General features: G+C 46.1%; 2 protein-coding genes across 13 annotated transcripts; one reads left to right on the top strand and one right to left on the bottom strand.

Annotated features, from left to right (window-relative positions):
- Positions 1-434: 434 nt before the first annotated feature.
- LOC140419241 (uncharacterized) lies at positions 435-13,800 on the bottom strand. Of its 7 annotated transcripts, XM_072503057.1 has the most exons (5): positions 13,325-13,800; positions 10,120-10,226; positions 6,079-6,172; positions 5,292-5,480; positions 435-4,886 (listed from the first exon to the last, which is right to left on the bottom strand). In XM_072503057.1, exon 5 carries the CDS (start codon positions 4,437-4,439, stop codon positions 3,657-3,659), a length of 783 nt encoding a protein of 260 aa, XP_072359158.1. In that variant the 5' UTR covers positions 4,440-4,886; positions 5,292-5,480; positions 6,079-6,172; positions 10,120-10,226; positions 13,325-13,800; the 3' UTR covers positions 435-3,656. The 7 variants fall into 7 exon arrangements, with proteins under 7 accessions (XP_072359158.1, XP_072359157.1, XP_072359162.1 ...); XM_072503056.1 differs by lacking the exon at positions 5,292-5,480; XM_072503061.1 differs by lacking the exons at positions 5,292-5,480; positions 6,079-6,172.
- On the top strand, positions 13,670-27,015 carry LOC140419228 (uncharacterized). 6 transcript variants are annotated; one of them, XR_011945630.1, is made up of 4 exons: positions 13,873-14,005; positions 14,455-14,531; positions 21,845-21,968; positions 22,404-23,441. XR_011945630.1 is itself a non-coding variant. In XM_072503019.1 (3 exons), exons 1-3 carry the CDS (start codon positions 19,735-19,737, stop codon positions 26,572-26,574), a joined length of 1,272 nt encoding a protein of 423 aa, XP_072359120.1. In that variant the 5' UTR covers positions 19,732-19,734; the 3' UTR covers positions 26,575-27,015. The 6 variants fall into 6 exon arrangements, 2 of the variants coding, with proteins under 2 accessions (XP_072359120.1, XP_072359121.1); XR_011945633.1 differs by lacking the exons at positions 21,845-21,968; positions 22,404-23,441 and adding an exon at positions 15,967-17,991 and having other exon boundaries at positions 13,670-14,005; XM_072503019.1 differs by lacking the exons at positions 13,873-14,005; positions 14,455-14,531; positions 22,404-23,441 and adding exons at positions 19,732-19,848; positions 25,541-27,015.

Here is a 27,015-nt window from a genome sequence, read left to right as displayed (position 1 = left end):
ATGGGAGGTGGGCGTCACTGGCTGGGCCAGCATTTACTGCTCATTCCAATTGCCCTTGAACTGCGTGTCTTGTGAGGCTATTTCAGGGGGCACTTACAAATCAACCACAACATTGCTGTGGATCTGGGGTCACGTGTAGGCCAGGCCACATAAGGAGAGCAGATTTCCTGAAGGACATTAGTGAACCAGATGAGTTTTTACAACAATCAAGAATGTTATCATCAGACTTTTAATTCGATACTGTTATTCAATTTCACCATCTGTCACAGGCAGATTCGATCCCAGATCCCCAGAGCATTAACCTGGGTCTCTGGATTACTCGCCCAGTAACAATACCATTCCTCCAATGCCTAGCCCACATAGTCTTGGCAGAATATGATGTTTAGTGTTGTGTTCTTTGATCTATTCTTTCAATGACACTACAGAATTGCTGGTGACTTAGCCAGAACGATGATTTATTAATGTACACGTGGTACGGTAATGATCAGAATGCTATACAGACCAAGTTATCACAGAGTTAGATTCAACACTCTTGGAACTACCCTTATGTGCAACTGGCCTCGTGCACGCTTTACAACCTTCTGCTGGTAGCTGGATGTCACCCGACTGATGCCTGACGCCATCTACTGGTGGGAGGTCACACTGCTGAGTACATGTAATATTATATACACGCTTCTCACATCATCTTGTAACTTCTCAAAATTATTGAGCAATTTATTTTTTCAAACAAATTCTGATAGCTCTGCAGTTTCTGGAAACATTTTGGTTGATTGTTTATTTTTTAAAATAAAGATCTAGTCTTTGCAATATAATTACCCAATACACCAATTCACTAATGATGATCAATGTTCACTACTGAATAATCATGAATAGAATTGTGTTCTTTTGCTATGAAATCAATACATAGTTAATATAGAAAAGGTACAGAAGGTGAAATGGCTGCAGGAAGCCACATGCTAGAGGTATGAAAGGGCTTCCTTGACCTTGTGAATACACTGTGAAAATGACAATTTTATAACTAAATGTGATTACACATGGTACTTACAGCTTCCTACATTACAACAGTGAATATGTTTCAAAAGTACTCCATTGGCTTTAAAACACTTTAGGAGGTCCAGTGGTAGTGAGAGGTTTTATAGAAATGTTCATTTATTCTAATTGTCTGCAAACTAAGATTTTTTACACTCGATGTCCTCACCAGAATCATTGATGAAGACTGAGTCTTAATTTTGTGTAATAACCATGGCGTTGACACAGTTTGAATACTTTGAATACTCTGTGAACCTCTAGACACACCATAAGCACAATTATTTGTTGTAAAACACAGCTAGTTGTTGTGATTTGGAATACAGTTTGTAAATGGTGGTCGAGCCTCTTTAGACTGTCATTTGATATATTCCAAAAAAGAAAACAAAATAGTTGAACTCTGGGATTAAATGGGTCGCTGTACAGAGAGCTGGGATGGGAAAATGGGCCACATAGACTCCTCTGTGCTCTCAGAGCCTTATGTCCCATGTAAAATGAGCGGTAACAACCTCAAACCTACTGCCTATGAGTGTAGGAGATGCAGAGACGACGGAAGAATTTCAATCGGAAATTGGACAGGTACTGAGAGAAATAAACCTACAGGGATTCGGGGATAGAACAGGGCAATGGACAGCCTGGCTTCCTCCACAGGGAGCCGACACAGTCTCAGAGGGCTGAATGGCCCTATTCTCCACGCTCCAGATGCTGTGATCTCAGGAGAGAAATTCAGCTGCTCCAGTCACTCCAACTAACTGGAGTCCCTTCTCCCTGGTGCCATTCTAGCACAATGGTTAGCACTGTTGCTTCACAGCACAGATCCGCAGATTCGATTCCTGGTTTGGGTCACTGTCTGTGCGGAGACTGCACGTTTTCCCTGTGTCTGCATGGGTTTCCTCCGGGTGCTCCAGTTTCCTACTACAAGTCCCTAAGATGTGCTTGTTAGGTGAATTGGAGATTCTGAATTCTCCCTCGGTGTAACCGAACAGGCGCCGGAGTGAGGCGACTAGGGGATTTTCACAGTAACTTCATTGCAGTGTTAATGTAAGCCCACTTGTGACAATAATAAAGATTATTATTGTAAATGTCCTCTGCACCCTCTCTAAGAACTTCACATGTTAAAGTGTGGGGCCCTATCTAGGGTTCCATTCCAGAGGGATAGAATTGAAAAGCACGGAGGAAATGTTCAACTTGTTTAGAACCAGGGTTAGACTACACTGGGAGCACTGACAACATTGGTGATCTCCATTTAGAAAAAGGAAATAGAGGCACTGGATAAGGTGCAACAAAGATTCATAATAGACAGAACTGAGAGCATTTAATACTCATGATGTGGAGATGCCGACCATCAGGAGCAGAGAGACACAGAGAGATCTGGGCGTGCAGGTCCACAGGTACTTAAAAGTGGCAGCACAGGTGGAAATGGTGGTGAAGCATATGGCATGCTTGCCTTCATAGGACGGGGTAAAAAGCTCAAACATTATGTAACAATTACATAGAATGTTGGTTAGGCCACATTTGGAATACTGTGTCCCAATTCTGGTCACTGCGCTACCAGAAGGACGTGGCGGCTTTGGAGAGAGAGTACAGAAAAGGTTTACCAGGATGTTGCCTGGTATGGAGGGTATTAGCTATGAGGAGAGATTGAATAAACGGGATTGTTCTCCCGAGAGAGACGGACGCTGAGGGACGACCTGATAGAAGTTTATAAAATTATTAAGGGTTACAGATAGGGTGAACAGTTGGAGGCTTTTTCCCAGGGCGGAAATGACAATTACAAGGGGGCACAAGTTCAAGGTGAGGGTGGAAAGGTTCAGTGGAGATGTGCGGGGGAATTTTTTTTACACAGTGGGTGCTGGTGGAGTGGAATGCTCTGCCAAGTGAGGTGGTTGAGGCAGATATGTTAGCGACCTTTAAGACTTATCTGGATAGGCACATAGACAGACAGGGTATAGAAGGATACAGGTGGTTGGTCTAGATAGGACACGTGACTGGTACGGGCTTGGAGGGCCGATGGACCTGTTCCTGTGCTGTATTGTTATTTGTTCTATACAGGGCCTTGGCAAGGCCGAACCAGGAATATTGTGTGCAGTTTTGGTCTCATTATCTAAGGAAGGATGTTCTTGCTCTAGAGGGAGTGCAGAGCAGGTTTACCAGACTGATTCCTGGGATGGTGGGACTGACGTATGAGAAATTGAATCAGTTAGGATTGTATTCGCTGGAGTTCAGAAGAATGGGGGATCTCAGAGAAACCTATAATATTCTAACAGGACTTGACAGGGTAGATGCAGGAAAGATTTTCCCAATGGTGGGAGTGTACAGAACCAGAGGTCGCAGTCTGAGGATACGGGCTAGACCATTTAGGACAGAGATTTCTTCAACCAGAGAGTGGTGAGTCAGTGGAATTTGTTACCACAGGAAATAGTTGAGGCCAATACATTGCATGTTTTCAAGAAGCAGTTAGATATGGCACTGAGGGCGAAGGGAATCAAAGGATATGGAGGGGAAAGCGGGATTAAGCTATTGAGTTGAATGATAAGCCATGATCATAATGAATGGCAGAGTAGGCGGGAAGGGGCAAATGGCCTCTTCCAGCTCCTATTTTCTATGTTTCTTTGTAATCCCTTCCCACACTAAGAGGAGGTGAATGGCTTCTCCCTAGTGTGAATTCGCTGATGTTTCCGCAGGACGGATGAATCACTGAATCCCTTCCCACACTGAGAGCAGGTGAACGGCCTCTCCCCAGTGTGAACTCGCTGATGTTTCCGCAGGACGGATGAATCAATGAATCCCTTCCCACACTGAGAGCAGGTGAATGGCCTTTCCCCAGTGTGAATTCGCTGATGTTTCTGCAAGGCGGGTGAATCAATGAATCCCTTTCCGCACTGAGAGCAGATGAATGGCCTCTCCCCAGTGTGAATTCGCTGATGTTTCAGCAGAGCGGATGAAGCTCTGAATCTGTGCCCACACTGAGAGCAGGTGAATGGCTTCTCCCCTGTGTGAACTCGCTGGTGTGTCTGCAGACTGGATGACTGAGTGAATCCCTGCCCACAGTGAGAGCAGGTGAAAGGACGCTCACCAGTGTGAACTCGCTGATGCTTCCGCAGGTTGGATAAATCATGGAATCCCTTCCCACACGGAGAGCAGGTGAATGGCTTCTCCCCAGTGTGAATTCGCTGGTGTTTCCGCAGGGCGGATGAAGAAAGGAATCCCTTCCCACACTGAGAGCAGAGGAATGGCCTCTCCCCAGTGTGAATTCGCTGATGTTTCTGCAGGGCAGATGAATCAATGAATCCTTTCCCACACTGAGGGCAGGTGAATGGCCTCTCCCCAGTGTGACTGCGTTGATGAATCTTCAGCTCATATGGGGATCTGTATCCCTTCCCACAGTCCCCACATTTCCACGGTTTCTCCATGTTTTGGGTCTCCTCGTGTCTATCCAGATTGGACAGTCACTGGAAGCCTTGTCTATACACAGAACACGTGCAGTCTCTCCTCACTGAATGGTGTGATGTTTTTTCAGGCTGTGTAATAGTTGATGCTCTTTTCAGTAATTTCACTGGAAATCTCTCACTCGGGTGTGTTTTGTGTGGGTCTCGGTGCTTTTCCAGTCACACTAATGTTTCCTCAGTTAGTTCACTGGAACACTCTCACTCGGGTGTGTGTTGTTTGGGTCTCGGTGCTTTTCCAATCACATGCACGTTTAAAATCTTTTGAAGCCGACAGATCGGACAAACATTTCTCCTTCTTGCCGATGATATCCAGAGCCCGATGATATTCAAATCAGAAGGAATCGAGTGAGTTTGTCACATCGAGACGTGATGTTTGAGATTTCTGTCTATAATTCTTCCTCTTCCAATATCCTTCAAAAACAATTTACAAAAGTCATCATTGTTAGTACAGGATAGAAATTCAGATCGGACAATTCTATTTCAATGGACATTATTTACTCTATTGTTCTCAAAAAGCTATGAATCTCCATCCCACACAATCTCCCTCCATTCTCACTCTGCTGTGTCTAATATTCAGCCTCCCAATTCTCCTGAAGGTGCTGATTCATGTTGATTGATAGATCAGCTCACTGCTTCCTGTCCAAGACACAGAGATTATAACAGGAGCAAGAGTAGACCATTCGGCCCACTGAGTCTGCTCAACCATTCAATGAGATCCTTGGCCGATCTACCTCAGCACCATTTTCCCCACACGGTCCCCATATCCCTCGATACCTTCAATATCTAGAAACCTGTTAATATTTGTCTTGAACATACCTGATGACTGAGGCTCCACATTCCTCTGGGGTAGAGAATTCCAAAGCTTCACCACATCCACGAGTGAAGAAATCCCTCCTCATCTCAGCTTTCTCTCTATTTTCGCCTGTTCCCCATAACCCTTAACTCCATTGTCAATAAAATATCTGTCAAACTTGTGCTTCAATGACTCCCAGATACAACTGGTCCCTGTGGAAGAGAAATCCAAAGACTAACAACCCTCTGAGGGAAGAGATGACTGGAAATCTATAACGTAGCTACAGTCTTACATTATAAGACAAGAAATAATAATACATTTACTTTATTACAAACTAAATAATATATCTAATCTGGACCATGCAACAACACTCGCGATATCTCTGTCCATTATTAATTTAATTGCCCTGAAAAGTCAGCCATCTCCTGGGGAACCCACCCCTTTAATTGTGAACATTAGGAAAGAGACAATCTTTTTTGAAATAGATTTAGAGTAACCAATTATTTATTTTTTTTGCAATTAAGGTGCAATTTAGCGTGGCCAATCCACCTACTCTGCACATCTTTGGGTTGTGGAGCTGAGACCCATGCAGACACAGGGAGAATATGCAAACTCCACACGGACAGTGACCCAGGGCCGGGATCGAAGCCGGTAAGGCCCTGTGAGGCAGCAGTGCTATGCTTTTAGTCAGTCAAATAAATGCGTCAACCGGTTAAGGCAATGTTTTTCAAACTTTTTTTCCGGGGACCCATTTTTGTCAACCGGCCAATCTTCGCCGGCCGACCTTCGCGACCCACCATTTTCTCTTACCTTGTTTGCTGCTGACAAAATGAAGGATTCGCAATCGTGTCCAAAGCCCGTGATGTCAATGTTCAGGGGGCATGACCTGCTCTCTGCCTCCGTTCTAGAATACATCAAATTTTGTTTTCAATCTTCTGCGTCTCTGATTGTGCAAATTCGCTGGCAACAGCTGGCTCTTTGTTTTGTTTTTGGGGGGGAGGGGTTTATTTGATAAAGTTTAACAGGAGAAAAATGCAGAAACTGAAAATGTTTTCATCCTCTAGAAATTGGAGTTTCACCACATTGTTTTTTGAAGACTAAAGGGATTAAGGGTTATGGTGTTCGGGCCGGAAAGTGGAGCCGAGTCCACAAAAGATCAGCCATGATCTCATTGAATGGTGGAGCAGGCTCGAGGGGCCAGATGGCCTACTCCTGCTTCTAATTCTTATGTTCTTATTTCACTTAAACATTACAATTAAAAAAGTTAAAAAATAAAAGATACTTAAAAATCAATCAATTAATTGATAAAACTTCCAAATACCACCTGCAGGCACTTTGTTTTGGAATGTTTAAAAATCAAGATTAAAAACGCTGACATTCTTTGTTGAAGTTACAGCTGCGGTGAAACCATCGTTGGATCACTCACCATTCTTGAGTAAGAGACTTCCACTTCATCAGCATCAAAGTTCAGAAAGCAACCAATCACATCATTCTCCCCAAACTTTTTGCAGCCGGCTTTTAACAATGCCGGCTGCGAACGGCCTTCAAAAAGGCTGCGACTAGACTTTTAAAAATGCGGCCGCACTGCGCCTGCGTGCCCCGCTCATCGGTGCGCATGCGCAAAACTCACGTGCAAGACGCTGAGCATGCGCACCGGTGAGCGAGCACGCATGCGCAGTGCGGCCACATGGTTTTTATATGTTTGTGGCCATTTTGAAGGCCGCTTGCAGCCGACATTATTAAAAGTCAGCTGCTGCGGCTGTTGCGCATGGATTTGCGCGTTCGGGAGCGCCGCGATGGACGGCTCCGCGACCCTCCCGATACCTGCCCACAACCCACCCGCGGGTCGCGCCCCCGACTTTGACAATGCCTGTGTTAAGGAGATGGGTGGGAGGAGTTGGAAACACTTTGTGGAGCCGTGAACCTTCACGTAAATATTTTTTCTCCCAATTAAGGGGCGATTTAGTGTGGCTCCTGTTTGGGCTCAAATCATCAATGAGGACTCTGATCTCTGGGAAGGAAGGAAACCCTGGCAGGTGGGCAGGGAGGATTCACAAACACCCGCTGGAGGCCCCAAACCCCCAATAAGACCCATTGATTTTATTGTCAGTCTGCAGACAGGAGCTGGAGAACTGAACCCAGGCAGAGGAGAGGGAGGGAGAAAACTGGGAGTGGAGGAAAGAAATGGTGCAGAAGGTGAGATGGGTTTGGATTTCAGTCCAGGGAGGAGGGAGAGTGTGTGGGACTGGGATTTCCAGCTTTGGGGGAACAAGAGAGGAAAAAATGTTCCAGAGGAACTAGAATTGTCTGTTCAGAATTTCTATCCTGGACTGACAGTGATGACTTCATTTTTTTTTAAGATTTGAAAAAAATTACATTTAGAGGACCCAATTATTTTTTTCCCCAATTAAAGAGTAACTTTAGCGTGGCCAATTCACCTACCTGGCAGATATTTTTGGATTGTGGGGGACAGACCCACGCAGACATGGGGAGAATGTGCAAACTCCATACGGACAGTGACCCAGAACCGGGATCAAACCCGGGTTCTCGGTTAACCACTGAGCCACCGTGCCTGCCCCTAATGAAAGCTTTTGTAAACTCCTTTTACAGGATATTACAAAGGGAGAAGTTACAGATGGAAACTCAAATCAAACTTCACAAAGGGCAGCACGGTAGCATTGTGGATAGCACAATTGCTTCACAGCTCCAGGGTCCCAGGTTCGATTCCGGCTTGGGTCACTGTCTGTGCGGAGTCTGCACATCCTCCCCGTGTGTGCGTGGGTTTCCTCCGGGTGCTCCGGTTTCCTCCCACAGTCCAAAGATGTGCAGGTTAGGTGGATTGGCCATGCTAAATTGCCCTTAGTGTTGGGTGGGGTTACTGGGTTATGAGGATAGGGTGGAGGTGTTGACCTTGGGTAGGGTGCTCTTTCCAACAGCCGGTGCAGACTCGACGGGCCGAATGGCCTCCTTCTGCACTGTAAATTCTATGATAATCTATGATAATCAAGATTTAACAGAGTCACTCCATTCATCAGGACCTGAATATCATTGGCCCGTGAATGTGGAAGAAGAAATGTTTGTCTGTTCTGTCTGTCGGAAAAGGTATCAAGAACAGTGTGACTGAAAAAACCCCGAAACACACACGACTCGCATGAGAGTGATCCAGTGAACTGACTGTGGAAAGAGCTTTAACCAGTTACTCAGTCTGAAAAAATATCACACCATTCACAGCTGGGAGAGACCGTACACATGTTCTCTGTGGGGACAAGACATAAACTGATCGTCAAACGTGGAAAGGGACAAGGACACCAGCAGCTTGCTGAAACCATGGAAATGTGGGGACTGTGGGAAGGGATTCAGATCCCCATGTGAGCTGGAGATTCATCACCGTAGTCACACCGGCGACAGAGCACTCACCTGTTCTGAGTGTGGGAAGGGAGTCCCTAAGTGAGGATTTAACAGGATGTAGGAGCCGAGCTGGTGAGGAAGCGAGTGGCTTTTAATAAGGTTCAGACTGCTCTATGTGAGAAAGGAGTTTGATTCGGGGGGTATACCCGGCATAGCTGCGGCTACATAGGAGTCTAAAGACTTCCATTTTGAGACACTGGAGGAGGTGAATGCCTTCATTGTAAAGCATGGACTGGGGTCCAGTTATCTGTATTGGACAAGATCTACCTTTCCTGTGGGGTGGGATGGGTGTTGTGATATCCTCTATATAGTTTTTGGTATTTTCTGATAAAATCTGTTTAAGGATGAAGTGAGATTTTCTTTATGAAGCACAATGTAGATATATAGGGGGTGAGGAGGGAGACGGGTGAGCTGACAGATGACTAAAGAACTGTTTTTGTTTTACTCTGAGTGTATGGATACGTCTGTGGCAGCCATCTTGGGTGGACTCTTGGCCTGTACATTTTGAAGATTCACTGGATAGTCCCTCATGGCGGATTCCGTGATGGGGGGATGGGGAGAACCCTGATTCAGCTGGTCACCTGGAACGTAAGGGGATTGGGTGGACCTGTGAAGAGGTGGAGGGTGTTCACTCACCGAAAGAATCTAAATGCTGCTGTGTTCTTTCAGGAGACTCACTTGCGGGTTGGAGATCAGACCAGACTGTGGAGGGGTGAGCCAAGTGTTTCACTCGGGCTTTGACAAAAGGCTCAAGGTGCTGCAATTATTTTGTTTCATAAATTTAGAGTACCCAATTCATTTTTTCAAATTAAGGGGCAATTTAGCGTGGCCAATTCACCTACCCTGCACATCTTTGGGTTGTGGGGGTGAAATCCACACAAACACGGGGAGAATGTGCAAACTCCACAGGCAGTGACCCAGAGCTAGGATCGAACCTGGGACCTCGGCTCCGTGATGCAGCAGTGCTAACCGCTGCACCACCATGCTGCCCGTGAGGTGCTGCAATTCTATTCGATAAACAGGTCCTCTTTCGGTCACTAAGATCATTGCGGACAGTAATGGGAGATACATGGTGGTCAGTGGGTCGTTGCCCCTAACTGGGACAATGTGTCATTTGCAAAATAATTGTTGGGACCCATCCCAGACCTGGATACACATCAATTGATTCTTGGAGCAAATCTCAATTGCGTACTGGATCCTAAAATGGACTGGTCCAAGCCCATTCAACTGCTACAAAAACAGGAAAAGGGAATGAAACCGGACGGACCACCCGGCAGCGACCCAGGCACCGGAAACGACAACAGCAAACCCAGCAAAAGATAAAGAAAAGCTGTTCATTAGCAGATTGTAAAAGGATTATGGGACACAGATTTATGATTGTGAGCAAGATCTAAAGGGAAGATTTTACACAGTGAGTGGTAATGACCTGAACTCAATGCTTACACACAAAGGTCGATAATCTCCAGGTCCTGGCAACTCGAGCAGTGGTGTTAGAATTTGATGTGAGGGTTAGTTGTGAGTTTCCTGCCTGCGTATCCCTTTCTAAGCCCCTGTGAAAGAAGTTTACAAAGGCATTACTGTCAGTCCAGAAATGAAATTCAGGAAAGATAAACATTTCTCCTGGTTTGAATTTGCTGTTTGTAAATCCTCCCCTACTAATCCCCTGTAAAAGGAGTTTCCAAAATTAATCACCATCAGTCCAGGATAGAAATTCACAACATTCTCCCCTCCTGCTCCCTGATCCAGGATGACCACTCATGCCCCCCGCTGCACACTGACCCTCTTGTCATCAGCAGTCCCTCGATTTGAGGGTGTTGTCTACTCAGGGTTGGGAGTTTCTGCCCTGGGTCATCATGTGACTGAACGGAGCCGCAGAGCTTTGGACACATGGGACAGGATGTCCAATGAATCATAGAATCTACAGTGCAGAAGGAAACCATTCGGCCCATCGAGTCTGCTCCTGCATTACCTGATCTGGCCAACTCACTGAAATGTGGTTAATTCTGAATTGCCCAGCAAGCCACTCAGTTTAAGGGCAATTAGGAATGGGCAACCCAGCTGGTTTGCCCGTGACACTCACATCCCATAAAGAATAGAGAAAATCAAAGGGCTGTTTCCAGCGCCGGTTTCAAAGGAATCAGTACTGGGCCCTTCACTCCTGGTGACATCATTGATTTGAAAGTAAATGTGGGAACATGAATAAGAAGTTTACCTGTGACACAAAAATGATTAAACACTTGATAGTGAGGAAGAAAGCTGGAGGCAAAACAAGGCAAAGGATTTCATGATAAATGACAGGACAGGACTAGTTAGGCCAGAGAGAGATTTCTGTGTAGAGGAAGATTGCACCAGAGAGAACACAGAGGGGATTTAAGAACATCAGCCAGAAATTAACAATGCTTGCGCAGAGGAAAGTTTGGACAAACTGGGCCTGTTTTCTTTGGAACTGAAATGTCTGAAGGGAAACCAAAATGAAATTTTCAAAAGCAGCCTGGTCGGTAGAGCATGGGAGTCTTAATCCCAGGGCCGTGGGTTCAAGACCCACGTTGGGCGCTTCAGCTTCTTTAATCTGAGAACATTGAGCTGAACTGTTTTATGGGCGGCACGGTAGCACAGTGGTTAGCACTGTTGCTTCACAGCGCCAAGGTACCGGGATTAATTCCCACTTGGGACACTGTCTGTGCGGAGCGTGCACGTTCTCCAGTGTCTGTATGGGTTTCCTCCCACAAGTCCCGAAAGACGTGCTTGTTAGGTGAATTGGACATTCTGAATATATATATATATATATATAAGTATATATAAATGATTTGGAGGAAAATGTAACTGGTCTGATTAGTAAGTTTGCAGACGACACAAAGGTTGGTGGAATTGCGGATAGCGATGAGGACTGTCAGAGGATACAGCAGGATTTAGATTGTTTGGAGACATGGGCGGAGAGATGGCAGATGGAGTTTAATCCGGAAAAATGTGAGGTAATGCATTTTGGAAAGTCGAATGCAGGTAGGGAATATACAGTGAATGGTAGAACCCTCAAGAGTATTGAAAGTTAAAGAGATCTAGGAGTACAGGTCCACAGGTCACTGAAAGGGGCAACACAGGTGGAGAAGGTAGTCAAGAAGGCATATGGCATGCTTGCCTTCATTGCCCGGGGCATTGAGTATAAGAATTGGCAAGTCATGTTGCAGCTGTATAGAACCTTAGTTAGGCCACACTTGGAGTATAGTGTTCAATTCTGGTCGCCTACACTACCAGAAGGATGTAGAGGCTTTAGAGAGGGTGCAGAAGAGATTTACCAGAATGTTGCCTGGTATGGAGGGCATTAGCTATGAGGAGCGGTTGAATAAACTTGCTTTGTTCTCACTGGACCGAAAGAGGTTGAGGGGCGACTGATAGAGGTCTACAAAATTATGAGGGGCATAGACAGAGTGGATAGTCAGAGGCTTTTCCCTGGGGTAGAGGGGTCAATTACTAGGGGGCATAGGTTTAAGGTGAGAGGGGCAAGGTTTAGAGTAGATACACGAGGCAAGTTTTTTACGCAGAGGGTAGTGGGTGCCTGGAACTCGCTACCGGAGGAGGTGGTGGAAGCAGGGACGATAGTGACATTTAAGGGTCATCTTGACAAATACATGAATAGGATGGGAATAGAGGGATAAAGACCCAGGTAGTGTAGAAGATTGTAGTTTAGTCGGGCAGCATGGTCGGCACGGGCTTGGAGGGCCAAAGGGCCTGTTCCTGTGCTGTACATTTCTTTGTTCTAATACTCTCTCTGTGCCCAAATAGGTGCCAGAGTGTTACTACTGGGGGATTTTCACAGTAACTTCATTGCAGTGTTAATGTCAGCCTACTTGTGACAACAATAAAGATTATTCTCAATGTATAAAATTCTGGGGGATCATGGTGGCACACTGGTTGTGTGCCTGCGTGCTGGGGACCCGGGTTCGATCCTGGCCCCGGGTCACAGTCTGTAAGGAGTTTGCACATTCTCCCATTGTGTGGGTTTCAACCCCACAACCCAAATATGTGCAGGGTAGGTGGCTTGGCCAAATTAAATTGCCCCTTGATTGGGAAAAATATCTAAATTTACATTTTTTAAATTTCTGAGGGATCTATATAGCTTGGATCGGAAGGTCCTATTCCCTTTGGTTGAGGGATACATATAAAAGGGGGCAGAGATTTAGGGAAGGACTAGGAGGTTTAGAGGATGGTGAGGATCTGTGACATGCTGCCGGAAATGATGGCAGAAACCCTCATAACATTTAAAAAGTATTTAGATTTACATCAATTCAGATGTCTCTTAAAAAGCTACAGACCATAATCTGGAAATTGGGATGAGACCGAATACCTACTTTGTAGCCACGGTGAGCTGAATGAAATGCAACAGGAACAACAAACTTGAATAAAATCCAGGATAGTAACTCTCACTACTAACAAGGTCAGCAGTTTGCCCAGTTTAGCTGCCAAGTATGCTAATGTGGTAATTTTAAAATGTACCTGCATACATAAGAGTACAACAGCAAATTATTTAACTTCTCCAATGTGATCGGTGTAATTAGTCTCAAATTTAACCTGGAATGGTCATTTACATTTTCCCAGTCATTCTTGATATCTGAAATCTTTGTCCTCAGACAGAACAGAAAAACCATTTTACCTCCCAATGATATTCAGGTCCTGGTGAATGGAGTAACTCTGTCAGATGATGATGTTATGTTTGGTTTGAAATTCCCGTTAGTAAATCCTCCTCTTTCTAAAGGAGCTTCCAAAGGAATTTAACTCTCAGTCCAGGAGAGGAAATTCACAAAAGTGTCTCTCTTCGGGCTTCCGGGTCAAGAACGATCGCGCATGCGCCCTGCTGCACCTGATAAAGATGGCGGCCGCGCATGCGCCCTGCTGCACCTGAGAAAGATGGCGGCCGCGCAGGCGCCCTCAACACCAAAACTGATGACAGCCGTTTACAGGGGCCGATCAGACAGAAAAACACCTATGCGGCCGCCCCATTCGGTACAAACACCGAACTGTATCAAAAGTGCCGGAACCAATTCATCACTCTAAGGAACGTAACGGAACAATGGCGGATTAGTCCACCCGGAATGCCGGGCGCGGATGAATACGCCCTACCTCCATCACAGGAGCCAGAACGAGTCGGCATCAGAATGTCCCGCCCCCGGAAGTCGCCTCTCTGTGCGGAGCATGCGCGGTGCTGCTCCGGGCTGAGCGCAGCCGCAGTGATAGTGAGTCCAGCTCCCAAACGCTGAATGAGATCCGCCGCCAGCCCAGACAATCGTGACAACCCAAACCCCCCATGATGTGGAGATGCCGGCGTTGGACTGGGGTGAGCACAGTCAGAAGTCTTACAACACCAGGTTAAAGTCCAACAGGTTTGTTTCGATATCACTCCTTGGAAGGAGCAGCGCTCCGAAAGCTGGTGATATCGAAAAAAACTGTTGGACTTTCTCCTGGTGTTGTAAGACTTCTTACCAACCCCCCCCCCCCCCCCCCAATAAGACCCATTGGTTTTATTGTCAGTCTGCAGACAGGAGCTGGAGAACTGAATCCAGGCAGAGGAGAGGGAGGGAGAAAACTGGGAGTGGAGGAAATAAATTATGCAGATGGTGAGTGGGGTTCGGATTCCAGCCCAGGGAGGAAGGAGAGTGTGTGGGACGGGGATTTCCAGCTTTGGGGGAACAAGAGAGGGAAAAATGTTCCAGCGAAACTAGAATTGTCTGTTCAGAATTTCTACCCTGGATTGACAGTGATGACTTTTGTAAACTCCTTTTACAGGATATTGGAAGTGGAGGATTGGATGACAGAAAACTCAAACCAAACATCACATCGAAATTTGACAGTCACTCAATTCAGTAAGAGCTCAATATCTTCATTCCTTTTGAATTTGGAAGGAGAAGTGTTTGTTCTGTTTCAGCAAGGTGACTGCAAAAGCACCGAGACTCACCCCAATGAGAGTTTTCCAATCCACTGACTGTGGAGAGAGTTTTAACCAGTTACACAGCCTCAAACAAATGTATCACATCATTCACTGCAGGGAGAAATTAAATGCTTGTTTGTGAAAAAATGAAATGAAAGTGAAAATCGCTTATTGTCACAAGTAGGCTTCAAATGAAGTTTTACTGTGAAAAGCCCCTAGTCGCCACATTCTGGCGCCTGTTCGGGGAGCCTGGTACGGGAATTGAACTGTGCTGCTCACCTGCCTTGGTCTGCTTTAAAAGCCAGCGATTTAGCCCAGTGTGCTAAACCAGCCCCAGGCTAAACCAGTGTGGACAAAGCTTCAACCGGAAGAGACATAAAGACCCCTCACCATTTACATGTCCTGACTGTGAGAAGAGTTTTAAATGTAAAAAGGATCTGCTGACACATCAACGTATTCACACTGGGGAGAGACCGTTCTCCTGCTCCCTGTGCGGGAAACGATTCATTCAGTCATCCCATCTGCAGACACATCAACTTGTTCACTCTGATCACAATTTTTTAAACTGTCCTGACTGTGAGAAGAGCTTTTAAAACAAAAAGGATTTACTAACACACCAATATGCTCACACTGGGGAGAGACCATTCACCTGCTCTGTGTGTGGGAAAGGATTCAGCCGTCCATCTGCCCTACTGAACCACCAGAGAATTCACACTGGGGAGAGGCCATTCACCTGCTCTGACTGTGGGAAAGGATTCATTAATTCATCCAACATTCTGATACACCAGCAACTTCATACAGGGGATAGACTGTTCACCTGCTCTGAATGTGGGAAGGGATTCACACGTTCATACAACCTTCTGACACATCAGCAGGTTCACAGTGAGGAGAAGCTGCTCACTTGCTCAGTGTGTGGGAAGGGATTCACTCGTTCATCCAACCTATTGAATCACCAGCGAGTTCGCACTGGGGAAAGGCCATTCACCTGCTCTGTGTGTGGGAAGGGATTCAGTCAGTCATCCAACCTGCTCACACACCAGAGAGTTCACAGTGGGGAGAGGCCGTTCACTTGCTCCATATGTGGGAAGGAACTTTCTCATTTATCTTATCTTCTGGAACATCATCGAGTTCACACTGGGAGCGGACATTCAACTGTAATGTCTGAGGAAAGGGGTTTACTCACTGATCCCACCTGTTAACACACCAGCGAGTTCACAAGCAACTACAAGGTTTAGATTATACCCTCATTGATGCTGTTAATCATGTCCAGGACTAAATAATGTTCACTCTGACTGCCTTAATCTACTGATGAGGTTTATTATTCTGAATAAATGTGAAATAATTCAGCTTTGTTTGAAACGTTGTTGCAGATTTTTGTCTTTCCCACCTGAGTGTTGAACATCGCCTGTCTGGAGCTGAGAAATAACAATCTGGGGAAGGATCATACGGCAGGAACAGAGTTTCAGCCTGGACACAGTCCTTCAGGGTCACACTGAGAGAGACAAATTACACTTTGGTCTTTCTCATCACTCTTCGCTGGAAATGTAATAATAATAATTGCTTATACATGTAGGCTTCAATGAAGTTCCTGTGAAAAGCCCCTAGTCGCCACATTCCAGCACCTATTCGGGGAGGCCCGTACGGGAATTAAACCCGCGCTGCTAGCCTTGATCTGCATTACAAGCCTGCTGTTTAGCCCACTGTGCTGTCAAATCAGCGATTGGTGTAAAACTGTGATGTTCTTGATTGAATGTAAAGTAGCTGGTTTCAGTTTCCAGGCTGAAAATGCATCGGAATCCGTCTAAAACATTTTAATGTGTTTGTGTGACAGTCACAATGAATTCATTGAATTGAAACCTACTTAAAATAGATTGCTGGAAGTTTGCATTAAAATAGCAGCAGGAGGGCATCACAGGTACCTGGTAACAGCAGGGAGAATTAGACAATAGTTTCATTCCCAGGTAAAGAAGGAGCTGCAGCTTGTGTCCAAGAATTTCCAGTTTTATTGATCTGTGCTTCCCACATTCCGTCCTTTTAAACAAACCTCACCCCTACCAGCCTTTAACAATCATAAACATAACAGAGAAAAGGGCGAAGCTGTGTCTGCCTCTTTAACTGGGAGCTGAGCAGTGTCTCAGAGCCCCGACTGTCCCTTTAAGAATGAGTGATGTGTTCAGCTGAAGATTCCGATTGGCCGTTTTCTGGGTGGTCTCCTTATTCTGATCGTTCTCAGTGATCCTCGGGTGTGTGAACCTGCTCTCCTGTCTCTCATTCTCTTCTCTCAGATTATCACAGGCAGGAAGTCTGTTCATGGTGATAACATGAAACTGACGCTTGCTGTTTCATTCTCAGGTAACACAACTTCCTGTTTCTCTGCTGCCGGTTCCAAACCACACATCTGACATCTGAGCAGAAAATAAACCCATTGACCACAATCTGGTGAGAACATCTGTCAGTGCAGCCTATATCTGTCCACAGAGTCAGGGCAGAGTCACACAGATCACACTGCGGTGACATTTACAAATGAGCCGGTTATTTCTGTTCAGAGTCTCCATTCCCGGACAGAACCGGCTGTGTCTGTGGATCAGTCACTGAGTTCCCTCTGCTCTCTGTAGCTGGGAACTGATAACCTGCTCCCTTATATTTTATATCATTCTTTCTGTGTTACTTGTTTCCTCTATTTCTCAGCTTTTATCTCTTGCCACCTCGCCTTTCTGTTTTTTTAAATCTCTCAGTTCTTCTGTCAGTCTTTCTTTCTCCTTCCATCTATATTTCACTCCTATTCCTATTTAATTGAGGTGTTCAAAATCATGAAGTGTTTGTGATAGATTGAAGAAGGAAAAAGAGGGAGAAAAACAGAAAATGTTGGAAAACTCAGCAGTTCGGGCAGCATCGGTACTGAGAGAAACAGAGTTAACGTTTCGAGTCCCTGTGACTCAGAGCAGGAGAAACCGGTATTGTCCCTCTGAGATCAGGGAAAGTGAAGGGGAGATTTAATAGAGGTGTTTAAAATGAGGAAGGATTTGTGATAGTGTCGATGGGGAGAAACTGTTTCCCAAGAGCAGGAGGGTTTGTAACCAGAGGACACAGAGATTTAAGATATTTTACAACAGAATCCAAGGAGGTGTTGAGGAGAATTGTTTTTACACAGTGATGTTATGTGATGTGGAATTCACACTGACAGGCTGCAGGAAGCAGATTTAACAGTAAATTTCAAAGGGAATTGGATAAATTCTTGTGGACGGTAAATTGGCAGAGTTATGGTGAATGGGATTAATTGGACAGTTCACTCATCTTTGTGACATTCTGAATTTTGCTCAAACTGATGTTTTAACATTTGACCTTTTCAATCACAGTGTGTCTCAAAGAGAAGATTAAAACTTTGGTTTTGATGAGCTGTCGGACACGTTTCCTGTGTGACTGTGTAACTTGAGAACCACAAGAAGGAACTGAATATTTTCAGTACCTCTAACAGATGTACCTCGAATATCAGAAATCTCTGGAGTTCCCCATGTCCTCATTGCTGTCCCCTTGCGTATAACAGCTCTCAGTCAGGTGGAGTCAGTCACACGTGTCTCTGTCATGTTTCCATTCCTATTTTATCACACACCTCCCAGTGACACTCACCACAACACAGAAACCTCAAAATATCATTGTTTCTTTTCACCTTGTCCTCCTATTACAATTGGATATTTACTGGGCCTTTTGTCTCCATTAATGTCAGCTTACATGCAGGTCAAATGACCTCAGAGGCACTGGAACCAGACTCTGTTTATTATACCAGACTCCAATCAGCCAAGGACCTGCAGTGGTAACATACACCAGAATTGGAATAAAAGGCAGGTTATTGTCTAATAAAGGGTGCGGCCTGGTGGCCGCCTAGTGCTTAGGGCTCAATCATAAATCATAGAATGTACAGTGCAGAAGGAGGCCATTCGGCCCATCGAGTCTGCACAGGCCCATGGAAAGATCACGTTATCTAACCCCACACCTCCACCCTATCCCAGTTACCCAGCAACACCACCTAAACTTTTTGGACTCTAAGGGCAATTTTGCATGGCCAATCCACCAAACCGGCACGTCTTAGGAATGTGGGAGGAAACTGGAGCTGTCGGAGGAAACCCATGTGGACACGTGGAGAACGTGCAGACTCCGCACAGACATTGACCCAACACAGGAATCGAACCTGGGACCCTGGAGCTGTGAAGCAACTGTGCTAACCACTGTGCTACGGTGGCACTGCTGCCTCACAGTGCCAAAGTCCCGGGTTCGATCCTGGCCTGGGTCACTGTCCGTGTGGAGTTTGTAAATTCTCCCCGAGTCTGTGTGTGTCTCACCCCCACAACCAGAAGATGTGCAGAGTAGGTGGATTGGCCACACTAAATTTCCCTTGGAAAAAAATGAATTGGGTATACTAAAATTTTTTTTAAAAAAAGGTTATTGTCTAATGGGGCAGAGTAACACACACCAGAAGCGGATTATATTATGTGGTCAACAAACCATGACTACTTCACTATTATTTGAAAACCAAATTTAGTTTTGGTTCTCTTGATACTTACTGTATCATCATTACATTTGATCCAATGATGTTTTCACTCACATACTGCAGCCTGACTTATTATGGGAACAGACAGTGTTTGTTGCTCTCAAAGTGAGTGAATCCTTTGCTGTTCTCCTCTGGGCCCCATCTCCATTATTATTGTTACTGAGACTCTCACTGTTATTATTGGAGAATCAAGGAGCACGGTGGCACAGTGGTTAGCACTGCTGCCTCACGGTGCTGAGGTCCCAGGTCCCATCCTGGCTCTGGGTCACTGTCCATGCGGAGTTTGCACATTCTCCCTGTGTTTGCGTGGGTTTTGCCCCACAACCCAAAGATGTGCAGGGTAGGGGGATTGGCCACGTAGTCTAAAGTTATTTTTAAAAACATTATTGGACAATCAGCGAGTCAGCCTGAGCCTGTGGCGGCTGTCACCATCTGGAACTGTCACAATGCCCGGGTGATTGACAGCGGCTCCGGATCAATAGGAAGAAGAGGGGCAGGACTGATGGCCCGACCGAGAGGGGCTGGTCCTCCAACCAATCGGAGTGAATGAGGGGCGGGACCAGCTGATATTGAAGCATGCGCAGTATCAGTAATGGCGATGGAGAGCGGCTTCTTCTTTGCATCCATAATTTGTAAGAGGCGGTTAACAATATGTAGGGTGCGTGAGATCGCGGGGAAGGTCGGAAACGCTGCGCAAGCGCATTGTGTGAGTCATTAAACTCTGAAAAGAGTTTACCGGATCCAGATTGTACTAAACGGGGCTGCAGCCCCTCATTTTCGGCCTGGATTAACGGCCGCCATCTTTATTGGACAGTACGAAGTCTTACAACACCAGGTTAAAGTCCATTAAAGTCCAGGTTAAAGTCCCGGGAACACTTCAGCAGTCAAGGGCATTCAGCCTCTGATTTCCGGGTAAGCGTTCTCCAAGGCGGCCTTCAGGACCCGCGACAACGCAGAATCGCCGAGCAGAAACTTATAGCCAAGTTCCGCACACATGAGTGCGGCCTCAACCGGGACCTGGGATTCATGTTGCATTACATTCATCCCCCACCATCTGGCCTGTGAAATCCTACCAACTGTCCTGGCTTGAGACAATTCACACCTCTTTAACCTGGGGTTACCCCATCTCTGGATCTGTAAAGATTTAATCACCTGCTAATGCTTGCATTCCTAGCATTGTTTGGCATCTTTGAATTTGTCTATATATGTGTTTCTGGAACAGACCTCTTCATTCACCTGAGGAAGGAGCAGCGCTCCGAAAGCTAGTGACATCGAAACAAACCTGTTGGACTTTAACCTGATGTTGTAAGACTTCGTACTGTGCTCACCCCAGTCCAACGCCGGCATCTCCGCATCATCTTTATTGGAATGAGTGTGCACCATGGCGCATGCGTGATCGCCATCTTTGTCGGGGGGCAACGTTTCGATGAGTGGGAGGAGCTTGTTACCCATTGTTCAGAATGCAGCCAACTTGTCCATCAAACTGTTATCACCCTTTCAGTCCCAATGTCTGAATGATGGGGCGGTGGATTGATGGAAAGAAAGGGAAATACATCCTCCTCTTCTGATCCCAATACCTGATGGTCTCAACATCTGTGGTTCTGTCCACCCATGGCAAAAACTCAAGACTCTGAGTAGACATCATCCTCAAATGAGGGACTGCTGATGACAACGAGGGGCAAAGTTATAGCGTGGAGAGGGCAGTACAGTGGTTAGCACTGGGACTACGGCACTGAGGTCCCGGGTTTGAATCTTGGCCCTGGGTCACTGTCAGTGTGGAGTTTGCAAATTATCCCTGTGTCTGCGTGGGTTTCACTCTCATGTGCAAGGTTGGTGGATTGACCATGCTAAATTGTCCCTTAATTGGAAAAAGTGAATTGGGTACTCTCGTTAGTTTAAAAAAATTATTGGACAATCAGCCTGAGCCTGTGGCGGCTCTCACCACCTGGAACTATCACAATGCCCGGGTGATTGACAGCGGCTCCGGACCAATAAGAAGAGGAGTGGCTGGACTGGAGGACCGACCAAGCGCAGCTGGTCCTCCAACCAATTGGAGTGAATGAAGGGCGGGGCCGGGCTGTGATTAAAGCTGCGCAGTATCAGTAATTGCCCCTTAATTGGAAATAAATTAATACAAAATAAATAATTGGGTACTCTAAATTTTTATTTTTTTTAAAGTTTAGCGGGGAGCATGAACTGGACGAGAGAGCAGGAGAAGGGAGTGTTGTGAATTTTCTATCCTAGACTGACAATCATAGAATCCCGTCAGTGCATAAGGAGGGCATTCAGCCCATCAAGTCTGCACAGATTCTCTGAAAGAACACCCTACCTAAGCCCCCGCCCTGTTCTCGTAACCCCACCTAGCAAACATATCTTTGGACATAAGGGGCAATTTAACACGGCCAATCAACCGTTGGACTGTGGGAGGAAATTGGAGCAGCCCGAAGAAATCTCCGCAAACACGGGCAGATAGTGACCCACACAGACAGTGACCCAAAAGGCCAGAATTGAATCCAGGTCCCTGGTGCTGTAAGGCAGCAGTGTTAATCGCTGTGCCACCCCACACAATAATGGATTTGGGAAACTTCTTTTACAGGAAGTTAGAAAGGGAGAATTTATGCACGACAAACCCAAACCACAAATTTATTTTCTGAATTCCATTTTTGAATTGACATTGTACCTTTTGTAAATTTCATTTTCAGGGTATTAGAAGAGGATTTACAGACCGGAACTTGAGCAAACTCTTACATCACAATGTGACAGCTTCACTCGATTCATCAGGAAGTGAACATTATCGTCCTTTGAACGCAAGTGTTTGCATTTCAGGTCATTGCCATTCGCTGTGTTTACACACTCTCACATACACTCCCTCTCTCTGTCTCTCTCTCTCCCAAACTCTCTGTCCCACACACACCATCTCTCACTCTCTCCCGCACCCTCTCTCTCCGCCGCACCCTCTCTCTCACTCGCACCCTCTCTCTCACTCGCGCTCTCTCTCACTCACACCCTCACATACTCCCCTTCTCGCACAACTCCCCCTCTCTCACACACACACCCTCTCTCTCACACACTCTCCCTCTCTCCTCCCAAAGAGGTGAACCAGTTGTTTTTTATGACAACCCAGCAGTTTTCGTGGTCACCTTTTCCCAGTGCCTGCCCCACAAATGTCCAGATTCATTCAGCTCAATTTCACAACCTGTCTTTTGTGTTTTTGTGGGTTCTCTCTCACTCCCTATTTTCTGTTTTGAATCAATTTCGCAGAGTATTAGAAGTGAAGGAACTTCAGTCAGGAAATTCAAACTAAACATCACATCAAGATCTACACTCACCAAAACATTTGTAACATAAATATCATGGGAGTTTGAAGATGGAAGGAAGATGCACCGTTCACAGTGGGGAGAAACCGTACTCGTGTTCTGTGTGTGGACAAGGCTTCAGTCGATCATCTGGCCTTTCGAAACATAAATGCAGTCACACCGGGGAAAAACCATGGGAATGTGGGGATTGTGGGAACGGATTTGATTATCCATCCAAGTTGAAAATCCATCAGCGCATTCACACTGGGGAGACCGTTCACCTGCATTGAGTGCGGGAAGGGATTCATACACTCATACCACTTGCAGACACACCAACACATTCATGCTGGGGAGAGGCCATTCACCTGTTCGCAGTGTGGGAAAGGATTTGCTCATTCCTCCAATCTGCTGAGACACCAGCGAATTCACACTGGGGAGAGACCATTTAAATGTCCAGACTGCGAGAAGTGTTATAAGAGTCCTGGGGAACTGATGTCCCATCAACGTGTTCACACCGAGGAGGTCGTTCAGGTGCTTTCACTGTGGGACTGGGTTCAGCCGATCATCTGACCTCTCTGTACATCAGCGAGTTCACACTGGGGAGAGACCATTTAAATGTCCAGACTGTGAGAAGTGTTATAAAAGTTCTGGGGAACTGATATCTCATCACCGTGTTCACACTGATGAGAGGCCGTTCAGGTGCTCTCACTCTGGAAGTGGATTCAGGCGATCATCTGACCTCACTGTACACCAGCGAGTTCACACTGGAGAGAAGCCGCTCACCTGCTCTGAGTGTGGGAGGGGATTCACTCAGTTATCCAACCTGCTGATGCACGAGCAAGTTCAGAAGTAACTTCAGTGATTGGATCTCGCTGTTAATCACATCCTGGACTGGAACATGTTCATTGGGGTCAGTTGCTGCTGATGTTCATAAACTCTAATCCAGTCACAAGGAATTAAATTCTGAATAAAAATCAAGTCAAATCAGTTTGTGTTAAACAAAGCGTGTGGTGTCTTTTTAATATCGCTAACACAAGTTAGTTCCTTTTGAAGGTCTCCTTCTCCCCATCTCCTCCATCCTCACCTCCAATAACAAGTGTGAGGGGCTCTCACAGCTTCTTTGTCACTAAGGTTAAGACAATCCGATCAGCTGCCTCTGCTGCTTTCCTCCACTAACCTTCCGGACGAAACTATCTCTAAAGCCCATTTTTGTCCAAGTTCTGAACTTGCATCTTTCTCCATTTTCTCTCCCGTCAGAATTCACCTTGTCCATGAGACCCCCGTTCTCCTCGATTGATAATTCCCATAAACGGCTGACATCCCAACTTCTCCAAGTGAGCTGATATTGTGAACAGCTCTCTCTCTCTGCTGGTACTGTCTCTCTCAGCATTGAATCCACTGTCACACCCATCCTAAAAAAACACGTTCCTCCCATCTTTACAAACTACTTCTCCATCTCCAAACTCCCTTTCCTATCCACAGTCCTTGTACTCGGTTTCCCCCAAGGATCTACCCTCAGTCCCTCCTATTTTCCCATCTACACACTGCCACTGGGTGGCATCATCCAAAAACACCATGTTCATTTTCACATGTACACTGCCAACACCCAGCTCTACCTCAGCCCCATCCCTCTCCATTCCTCCACTGTTAGTAAATTATCAAACTGCTTATCCCACATCCAATACTGGATGAAAGGTTTTCCTCCAATTAAAAATTGGGAAGACCAAAGCCATTGTCTTCAGTCACCATTAGAAATTCCATTCCCTAACTCCCGAGTCCATCCCTCTCCCTGGGAACTGTCTGAGGCTGAAACGCTCTCTGCACAAATTTGGTGTCAGATTTGACCTCAGGAGGACACTGCTGCCTCGTGGGGCCGAGGACCCGGGTTTGATCTCAGCCTGTGGAGTTTGCACATTCTTCCCGTGTCAGCGTGGGTCTCACCCCTACATACAAATGTGTGCAGAGTAGGTAGATTGGCAACGCTAAATAGCCATAAATGAATTTTATAAAATCTTCTATTTCTACATTCTGTCCCTTCCTGTCACATTCTGGTTATCATTGTCTGTCTTGCTACCCTGCACAACTGCCTTGTCCCTTCTCATCAACTTTCCAAATTTCTCCTCACCACAACCCTGTCTCCTCACCCACGAATAGGTTTAAAGCTCTCTCTGCAGCCCTGGTTGTGTGATTCATCCGGGCACTAGTTCCAGCGTGGTTCAAGTGAAGGTCACCCCAATGGTATAAACACTCTCTTTTGTCACTACTGGTGTCAGTATAATAATAATCTTTATTGTCACAAGTAGGCTTACATTAACACTGCAATGAAGTTACTGTGAAAATCCCCTAGTCACCACACTCCGGCGCCTGTTCAGGTACACGGAGAATTCAGAATGTCCAAATTACCTAACAGTACGTCTTTCGGGACTTGGGAGGAAACTGGAGCACCTGGAGGAAACCCACACAAACACAGGGAGAACGTGCAGACTCTGCACAGACGGTGATCCTGGCGCTGTGAAGCTACAGTGCTAACCACTGTGCTACCATGAGTACCCTATGAATCAAACCCCATTTATCCAGGCAATCACTTAAAGTGAACATCTCATTCACTCTTTGCTAATTTACTCATGGCTCAGGTATTCATTTGGAACACATTTGTGATCGCTTTTTAATTGAGGTCAGGGCTGCCAGTGCGCCTTTAACAAATTCAGTTAAAGAAGCACGATTAAGATTAAAATGGAAATTTTGTGCCCAGAGATTTTCAGGGAATCAAAAGATTTGGGGAGGAGGGCAGGAAGTTGGAGATTAAACCAAGATCAGCCACGATCATAGTGAATGTTGGAGCGGCTCAATGAGGCTTATGGTTTACTCCTGCTCCTATTTCACATGTTCATATCCTGTGTATAGCCCAGACTGGGTGGTAGTTTGCCTTCCCTGAGGCCATCACTGAAACAGTTGGGTTTTCGTGACAACCCAGCAGTTTTCATGGTCACTTTTTCCCAGTGCCAGCCCCACAAATGACCAGATGAATTCAGCTCAATTTCACAAGCTGCCTTTGTGTTTTTGTGGGTTCTCTCTCACTCCCTATTTTCTGTTTTAAATCAGTTTCACAGGGTGTTCGAAGGGGAGGATTTGCAGTTGGGAAACTGAAAACAAACATCACATCAGGATCTGAATATCATCGGATTTTGCACATGCAAGAAAATAGCAATGCTAGCAGTGCGGAGAAATGTGGGGACTGTGAGCAGGGATTCAGATCCCTGTCGGAGCTGGAAACCCATCAGCCCAGTCACACTGGGGAGAGACTGTTCACCTGCCCAGAGTGTGGGAAGGGATTCACCTGGTCATCCAATCTGCTGAGACACCAGCGAGTTCATAGTGGGGAGACTCCATTCACCTGCCCAGAGTGTGGGAAGGAATTCACTCGATCATCAGGGCTGCAACAAAACCAGCGGGTTCACACTAGGGAGAGGCCATTCACCTGCTCCAAGTGTGGAAAGGGATTTACTGATTCTTCCACTCTGTTGAAATACCAGCAGGTTCACACGGATGAGAGACCTTTTAAATGTGTAGACTGTGAGAGGTGCTATAAAAGTTCCTTCAACCTAATGCGTCATGAGCGAGCTCACACTGATGAGAGACCGTTCAGGTGCTCGGACTATGGAACTGGGTTCAGGCAGTCATCGGAACTCATTGTACACCAGCGGATTCACACTGGGGAGAGGCCATTCACCTGCTCCAAGTGTGGAAAGGGATTCAGCGATTCATCCACCCTGCTGAAACACCTGCAGGTTCACACTGAAGCAAGACCATTTCAATGCACTGACTGTGGGAAGTGCTATAAAAGTCCTGTTGACCTGATGCACCATCAGCTTGGTCTCACTGATGAGACACCATTCAGGTGCTCTCACTGTGGGACAGGGTTCAGGCAATCACCTCAACTGGCTGTACACCAGCGAATTCACACCAGGGAGAGGCCATTCACCTGCTTCGAGTGTGGGAAAGGATTCACTCAGTCATCCACTCTGCAAAGACACCAGCGAGTTCACACTGGGGAGAGACCGTTCCCCTGCTTCGTGTGTGGGAAGAGATTCACTCGGTTGTCCATTCTCACAAGTCACCAGTGTGTTTGCAAATAATTAGTGATTGCAGCACGGTAGCATTGTGGATAGCACAATTGCTTCACAGCTCCAGGGTCCCAGGTTCGATTCCAGCTTGGGTCTCAGTCTGTGCGGAGTTTGCACATCCTCCCCGTGTGTGCATGGGTTTCCTCCGGGTGCTCCGGTTCCCTCCCACAGTCCAAAGATGTGCAGGTTAGGTGGATTGGCCATGATAAATTGCCCTTAGTGTCCACAATTACCCTTACTGTTGGGTGGGGTTACTGGGTTATGGGGATAGGGTGGAGGTGTTGACCTTGGGTAAGGTGCTCTTTCCAAGAGCTGGTGCAGACTCGATGGGCCGAATGGCCTCCTTCTGCACTGTAAATTCTATGTTAATCACATCCAGGAATGAACCTTGTTCATAAATGTCGATTTCTACTGATGTTTTATCAATAAAATTTGTCAGAAGAATCTAAGAAA

The sequence above is a fragment of the Scyliorhinus torazame genome, chromosome 5, assembly GCF_047496885.1.
Source record: "Scyliorhinus torazame isolate Kashiwa2021f chromosome 5, sScyTor2.1, whole genome shotgun sequence".
Classification (NCBI taxonomy): domain Eukaryota; kingdom Metazoa; phylum Chordata; class Chondrichthyes; order Carcharhiniformes; family Scyliorhinidae; genus Scyliorhinus; species Scyliorhinus torazame.
The sequence above is the reverse complement of the archived record's forward strand: the minus strand, read 5'-3'. Positions and strand labels throughout refer to the sequence as shown.